The sequence below is a fragment of the Oryzias melastigma genome, linkage group LG6 (assembly GCF_002922805.2).
Source record: "Oryzias melastigma strain HK-1 linkage group LG6, ASM292280v2, whole genome shotgun sequence".
Taxonomy (NCBI): domain Eukaryota; kingdom Metazoa; phylum Chordata; class Actinopteri; order Beloniformes; family Adrianichthyidae; genus Oryzias; species Oryzias melastigma.
The window spans coordinates 32,362,120-32,370,069 of NC_050517.1; the positions used below are offsets into that span (position 1 = coordinate 32,362,120).

Consider the following 7,950-nt stretch of genomic DNA (forward strand, 5'->3'; position numbering starts at 1 on the left):
CTAAATTAGTCAAAAGAACTAGCTTGTTGCTGAAATATTAACTTAACACCGAAATGGACTAAAAACCACAAAAAAGCTTAAATTAGCCAAAAAAGCTAGCATGTTGCTGAAAAAATAGCTAAGCTTAAAAATAGCTTAAAATAACTGAAAAAAGCCTACATTAGTCAAAAGAGCTAGCATGAAGCTGAAATATTAACTAAACACCAAAACTGACTAAAAAACGTAAAGAAAATATGTCTAAATAAAGCAAAACATGTAGCTGAAATACTAGCCTAACTCCAAAATAGCCTAAAAACTGAAAAAAAGCCTACATTAGTCAAAAGAGCTAGCATGAAGCTGAAATATTAACTAAACACCAAAACTGGCTAAAAAATAAAGCAAAACATGTAGCTGAAATACTAGCCTAACTCCAAAATAGCCTAAAAATTGAAAACAAGTCTAAATTAGCCAAAACAGCTAGCATGTAGCGTAAATATTAGCTAAACACCAGAAAAGCCTTAAAAATTGTCAAAATTGTCAAAAAACCTAGCAGAATGCCAATTGTTTAAAACTTTAAAACCGTAACTTTTTTACATAAATATCAATAAATCAACTTACACCTTAAATAACTTTCAATATTTTACCCTCCATTAAAACATATTTTGTCAACATTATACAAGTTAGAAATAAGAGCAAGTTACATCGTGTCATTTCCTACAACAAAATATAATTACCCGGAGGGCCGGATCCGGCACCCGGGCCTTGACTTTGACCCGTGTGCTATAAAACGATCAGAAAGTCATAGGGTACTTGTATGGAACCAGTTAAGAGTCAGAAAGTTGTCTCTAAGCACAGTTTCTATGTCTGTTTAAACCACATTCAGGTCAATGGGGGATTCCAACCGTGAGTCTGGCCGGGGTGGTCGGCATCTTGGCTGGCGTGATTTCCTCCATGATAGAGTCGGTCGGGGATTATCACGCTTGTGCAAGGTTATCTGGAGCTCCACCCCCTCCGAAACATGCCATCAACAGAGGGATTGGCATCGAAGGGCTGGGGTGTCTGCTGGCCGGCGCGTGGGGGACCGGAAACGGAACCACCTCGTACAGCGAGAACGTTGGCGCTCTTGGCATCACAAAGGTTGGGGATGTTTGGGTCAGATATGATCTGTAATTAATCCAAAACCGGATTTACCAGCCAAACTACACGTTTCCTGAAACATAGATGAGCACTAAGATGAAAAAGTACAGTAGGAATTAGCCTGCTCTCATTAGGTTACAGTCATTTAGGCTTAACTGGTCCGTACCGTACCACTCCTTACCGGACCGGACCGCTCAATGGAAACAGAATTTAAAAGGAAAACAATCGGATTCTCCTCCATGTTTGTTTTGGACCACACTTATTCTTCTAGCACTGTCAGTAGCATTTACTGACACACGCATTTAGCTCCCTCTAGTGGTTGTTAGCGGAAACAACTGCTAAAGTTGGTTTGTTGGCTGTTAGAAGGAAAATAATGAATATATGAGCAGATTTATGTAAAAACAAAAATCACAAATAATTCACTCTTGAGTATAAGCTGCACCCCTGGCTAACCTATGAAAAAAGCTCCGACTTATACTCCAGAAAAAACAATATTTGCTTACATTTGTTTAAATAGCAGCTCATACAGTAAACCTTCTCCTCTGATTTCATCTTCAACCGTCCGTCTGGTCTGATTCTTGCAGGTCGGCAGTCGGGTGGTGATCGTAGCCAGTGGAGTCCTGATGATCGTCATGGGTGTCCTGGGTAAAGTGGGTGCTATCTTTACCACCATCCCATCTCCAGTGATGGGAGGAATGTTCATGGTGATGTTTGGAGTCATCTGTGCTGCTGGAGTTTCTAACCTGCAGGTATGGATCTACAGTCTGTGTTCTGTCTGATTCCTTGGAAAGACTGAAAACATTTTTCTTTTGTAATCAACCAGTACACAGACATGAACTCCTCCCGGAACATCTTCATTTTTGGATTTTCCATGTTCACTGGTCTGGTCATTCCTAACTGGATCTTAAAGAACCCCAAAGCTATTGCTACAGGTGGATAAAAACATCATTTCCATCGTTTATCCAAACCTCGAACCTTTTGGCTGACAGTGGTTTTGTCTTGTGCAGGTGTGGTAGAACTTGACCAGATGCTGCAGGTTCTACTGACAACCAGCATGTTTGTTGGAGGTTTCTTTGGCTTCATACTGGATAACACGGTTCCAGGTATTGAGCATCTGAATGTATTTTATAGTGTGAATGCTTTGTAAACGACAGTAAACTACAGAGATTCTGTTTCGATTTCTTATTTATTTTTCTTCTGTACGTTTTTTGACCAAAAACACTCAATCACCAATTTCTGCGATCTTACTGTCAAAACGTTCGGCTCATTAAGGACATTAGCGCTTCTTTTTTTGCGATTTGTTAACGTTAGCGATTTTTAGCTCCATTGAAATGAATAGGAATTTTTCAAATTTATGCAAATTTTGCAATTAAAAACATTCAGCATGTTAAGGAAATGTATTCTTGTACTTTTGGTATTGTCAAATTTTGAAATATTGCGCTTAAAAAAATGTGATTTGTGATTTTTTTTAATGCAATTCCTCAAAATTTTTGTGGACTTTGAAACCTATTGGTATCAAAATGTTCAGCATGTTACGCACATCGGTGCTACTGAGGTTTTTAAGACAAATTTTGATTTTAGCTGGTACTTTAGCAACATGCTAATGTTTATGGATAATTTAGCATCTAATGAGATTGTTTGGGCTAATTACGAGTTAAATTAGTTTAGCTAGTATTTTTGCAACATGCTAGTTTTTTGGCTAATTTGGTATCTACTGAGGAATTTTAAACTAATCAAGAGTTATGCTAGTATTTCAGCAACTGGATAACTTTTTGGGCTAACTTTACATCTCCTGAGCATTTTTGGGGTAATTCTAAGTTAAGCTAGTATTTTTGCAGCATGCTAACTTTTTGGCTATTTTGGCATATACTGAGATTTTTTTAGGCTAATTCTGAGTTAAGCTAGTATTTTAGCAACGTGCTAACTTTTTTGGCTAATTTGACATCTACTGATGTTTTTTGGGCTAATTCTGTTAAGCTAGTATTTTAGCAACTTGACAAAATATTTTGACTAATTTGACAATTGTTGAGGTTTTTTGGGCTAATTCTGAATTAAACTAGTATTTTAGCAACGTGCTAGCTTTTTGGCTAATTTGGGACCCACAAAAGATTTTTAGGAAATAAAATAACATTTGAGCAAAAATATAACTTTTTGGCTAATTTGACATCTACTGATGTTTTTTGGGCTAATTCTGTTAAGCTAGTATTTTAGCAACTTGCCAACTTTTTTTGACTAATTTGCCATTTACTGAAGTTTTTTTGGGGCTTTTTAGGAGGTAAGCTAGTATTGTAGTAACATTTTAGCTTTTTTTGTGGCTATTTTGGCATACACAGAGGTTTTTGAGGCTAAATCTGAGTTAAGCTAGTATTCTAGCAACATGATACCTTTTTGGCTAATTTGGCACCAACAAAGGATTTTTAGGCTTTTTAGGAAGCAAAATATCATTTGAGCAAAAAATCTAACTTTTTGGCTAATTTTTCATCTACTGAGCTTTGGGCTAATTCTGAGTTCATACCTTAATGCATTTTTAAGTTTTACAACATTTTTCCAATTTTTCAAAAATTCTTTAAACTCTTTGTGCACTTAATGAAATTTCTGCAACTTTAAGTCCATCAGCAATTTTAGCATTATGCAAATAGCTTTAGCATTTTTAGCAAATCCCTTCAGCAATTACAGTAAATTTCTTCAGCTTTTTCAGTTTAAAGCATTCCCACTAGTATTATCGTTGGTAATAGTAGTTTTGTAGTTTAGAGTTGTTTTACTATCCTTATCTTTAGTCTGACATCCTCCATTAAAGTCACATTGTTTGCATTTGTGTAAAGATTTCGGCCACGCGCTATCAGTTGGTGATGCTTTGATTGATTTAAGGGTCAAAGGAAGAATATAATTAACCATAGAGACCTGGTTAAGGGTTATAGATCCACATGACATCTCAGAACAATAGGCGTTCACTCAGCACTAATTCGACTTTCAGGAAAAAAAACCCTGAAGCACAAAGTAACTTATTGGGACGTTCTCTGGTTTTCAACAGGAACCAAGCAGGAACGAGGCATCCTGGCCTGGAATAAGGCTCACGAGGACGACTGCAGCAACACGCTGGAGAGCGGCGAGGTCTACAGTCTTCCCTTCGGCATCAGCTCCTCCTTCTCCTCCGTTTCCTGGCTCCGGTACATACCTTTCTGTCCTCCGGGACTCCAAAACTCACTAGAACCCAAGCAGCCGCTGGAAAACCTGCAGAGTTCACAATTCAACATCGGGATGGGACAGTGAGAGCTGAGGTCACTCTAGCATGCCGTCTTGTGGGAAGATCGGACAGCAACACCATCAGTGGCATCTTATGGCATTGTACTGTAACTACATGATGCAGAGAAGTTTCCTTCAGAGGAACATCCAAAAGGAGAAGAAGGTAGATCTGTATTCCATGTTCGGTCATGAGAAACAATATGTATAAAACTAATGATTCAAGCTGAGTAAAGCTGGAACTTTCATTCTTCTTGCAATAAAATCAAATTACATTTTTGTCAGACAAAAAAACACATTTCTTAATGAATCTGATGCATTATTGTAGGATTTTTTACAGTAAAATATTCAATATTTAAACCCAGCTTTATTTGCTCGACTTAGTCTCAGGACTTTGTCACGTCCAGGTGCTTGTGAATATTATATAACCTCTACGAAGACTTGTGATTGTCAATAAATTCACTATTTTATGCTTCAATACTTGTATATTTTCTGTAAATATAAGATCTCTCATTAGAATCAACACTAATTCAATTTCATTAAAGACCCACTCTGATGAAAATTGTTTTTAACGTGTTTTTGAGGTCATATATAAAGAAATTAATCTCAAAATTGCATCTGAATGTTTCTTTAATTTAAATTGGTAAGAATCAGAAGCAGGAAAATATTTGATATTTGTGACACAGAAAATACTCTGGGCGGAGCTACAAGCTTCCTGCTCCTCTCCATTCTGATGCATCCACTTGCGAACAAACAGATCCATCATCGTCTTTATTTTTCTCGTCTGAGCTGGAATCTGGATCAGAACTGGACGGCCGATACATTCTCACTCTCAGTTTGTCATATATAGACGTATGGTTCGGGCCCCTCTGCATCACTTTTTGAGGTTTGGGGTGTCCCCAACTCGTCGTTTTTTAGACGTATTGGCCGTTCTCATTAAATCACGGGTCCCGAACCCTAGACCCGGCAATGGACACAGAACCAGTACTGGGTTACGGTACCGGTCTGGTCCGCGTCCAAGCTTTTGGGACCCCTGGTTAGTGTATGCATTTTTCCCTGTCTGTGGCCTGGTACCAAGCGGACCTCAGACCGGTACCGGTTTGCAGCCCACGGTTTATTGGGAACAGTCAGGAAATCAAAAAATGACGAGATGGGGACACCTAAAATATCAAACCGCGGCACGGTGGGGGCCCGCACCATACGTCCATATATGGAGAGCCAACACGTTCTCAAGTCATCACATTTTGACATTTGGTTGAGGACCCTTCACGTCAAAAATTTATATTTTGGGAGTCCCCAAATGTTGGTGTTCTGTTGTGCTGGCTAAACTTAAGGTCCCGACCTCCGGGCTGCAAACTGGTACCGGTACTGGATGTGGACTGGACCAGTATCATGTCCGACAAAAGGTCCAGATCCATGATTTAATGGGAACAGTCAGCCAACAAGTTGGAGACTCCTAAAACGTCAAAAAGTGGCGAGTGGGAGCCCGAACCAAACGTCCATATATGGAGAGCCAACACGCTCTCAAGTCATCACATTTTGACATTTGGTTGAGGACCCTTCATGTCAAAAATTTATATTTTGGGAGTCCCCAAATGTTGGTGTTCTGTTGTGCTGGCTGTTCCAATTAAACTTAAGGTCCCCGACCTCCGGACTGCAAACTGGTACCGGTACTGGATGTGGACTGGACCTCGGGACGCGACCGGTACCATGTCCGACAAAAGGTCCAGATCCATGATTTAATGGAAACAGTCAGCTTGTCAAAAAACAACGAGTTGGAGACTCCTAAAACGTCAAAAAGTGGCGAGTGGGAGCCCGAACCAAACGTCCATATATGGAGAGCCAACATGTCCTCATTCCTAAGTCATCACATTCATGGTTTGGGACTCCTCTGCGACAAGAATTAAAACCAAGGATCAACCAAAAAAAAAAACAATGATCCCCAACATCCGGGTCGTAAACTGGTACCGGGGTGTGGATCACACCTGTACCATAACCTTAACCTGGTACTGGACGCAGATTGGTACTGGTACCAGACGCGGCCTGGGCTAGGATTCGGGTATGTCACAAAAAGGACAAGTTGGGGACACCCAAAATGTCAAAAAGTGGCGCGGTGGGGGCCGAAACATGCGTCTAAATATGATAATCTCAGAATGAGAATGCGCCTGGATAGTTCCAATCTCGCTCGCCATTTTTGTTCTTAGATCGGGGGTGTGAGGGGCTGTAAGCTAGTGGGAGAGTGTAAACACAGAGCCCCCAAAAATGGAGAAGAGAAGAGGGGCGGGGTTCCTCTTTGGCAATGTTCCCGCCCATAAATCAGAGGCAAATTTCTAATGAACTCCTGCCGCTCGCAGAAACTATGTCCTAGAAATCAACCTGTTTTGTTAAATACAATAAAAATTGGCTAAAACGGCATCATCATAATTAAAAGTTAATTGAAAATAGATCAAACGACAATTAAAGTGGGACTTTAACGACTTTGTTTGACTTTAACTAAATTTTCTTCTGAAATAAAACATTTTCTGAGAGTGTAAACCAACAACACTGAACAGCAAACGTCTATGAGTGCAGATTAAACTCCAGGATGAGATCAGCAGCTCAGTCGGTCAGTCGGTCAGAGTCAGATCCGTTTTGAGAGCTCTGAACAAGCCAGTGACAGACTGAGCCCACGCTTCCCTCTGGTGCTCTTCGGCTGAATTCACCATTTTCTGAGAGGCGAACACCAACGTCATGAGCGTGCGCTCAAAGTCCTCCTGGTGCAGGTGTCCTCGGTGATGTGAAAGCTCTGAGACCAGCCTCAGAATGTCCGGTAGGGTTTTGGGAATGATCTCCTCGCAAATGACGTCCAGATGTTTCGTCTTTCGAAGGGACGACAGTTCCGTGTCCGCCACTGAGAACGCTCCGGTTGGACCAAAGTGAATGTCAGCCATCAGAATCTGTTGAACGAAGCAGAAGAAGCACGGAAATATAAAATAAATGAGCATTGATAAGAAAGTTATCAAAAAGAAACAGATTCATAGAGAAAAACTCGTATTCAGAAATACAAGGTTGTGCACAAATCAATATTTTGTGCACAACTTTGCAGAAAAAATGTGAATAAAACATTTAGTTTTAAGTTTAACACGTCTTTTTAGTACACGACTTTTCTATGTTTAGAATACGACTTTTATTTGTTTAGAATGTGACTTTTTTGTTTGTAATACGACTTTTATATGTTTGTAATACGACTTTTATTTGTTTGTAATACGACTTTTATTTGTTTGTAATACGACTTTTATTTGTTTGTAATACGACTTTTATTTGTTTAGAATACGACTTTTATTTGTTTGTAATACGACTTTTATTTGTTTGTAATACGACTTTTATTTGTTTGTAATACGACTTTTATTTGTTTAGAATACAACTTTTTTGTTTGTAATACGACTTTTATTTGTTTGTAATACGACTTTTATTTGTTTAGAAGGCGACTTTTATTTGTTTGTAATACGACTTTTCTTTGTTTAGAATACGACTTTTATTTGTTTAGAAGGCGACTTTTATTTGTTTGTAATACGACTTTTATTTGTTTGTAACACGACTTTTATTTGTTTGTAA

At 39.1% G+C, this 7,950-nt stretch overlaps 2 protein-coding genes across 2 annotated transcripts in view; one reads left to right on the top strand and one right to left on the bottom strand.

Annotated features, from left to right (window-relative positions):
* zgc:110789 (Xan_ur_permease domain-containing protein) overlaps window positions 1-4,834 on the top strand; it is a 14,922-nt gene extending 10,088 nt beyond the window's left edge. Inside the window, exons 8-12 of the mRNA XM_024282238.2 lie at window positions 863-1,116; window positions 1,701-1,865; window positions 1,940-2,048; window positions 2,124-2,219; window positions 4,148-4,834. Of these exons, the coding sequence (XP_024138006.2) occupies window positions 863-1,116; window positions 1,701-1,865; window positions 1,940-2,048; window positions 2,124-2,219; window positions 4,148-4,386 (863 nt within the window). The 3' untranslated portion in view covers window positions 4,387-4,834. The remainder of the gene's footprint in view (window positions 1-862; window positions 1,117-1,700; window positions 1,866-1,939; window positions 2,049-2,123; window positions 2,220-4,147) is intronic.
* Window positions 4,835-6,878: 2,044 nt separating this feature from the next.
* LOC112152816 (protein FAM180A) overlaps window positions 6,879-7,950 on the bottom strand; it is a 6,072-nt gene continuing 5,000 nt past the window's right edge. Inside the window, exon 3 of the mRNA XM_024282610.2 lies at window positions 6,879-7,292. Within this exon, the coding sequence (XP_024138378.1) occupies window positions 6,963-7,292 (330 nt within the window). The 3' untranslated portion in view covers window positions 6,879-6,962. The remainder of the gene's footprint in view (window positions 7,293-7,950) is intronic.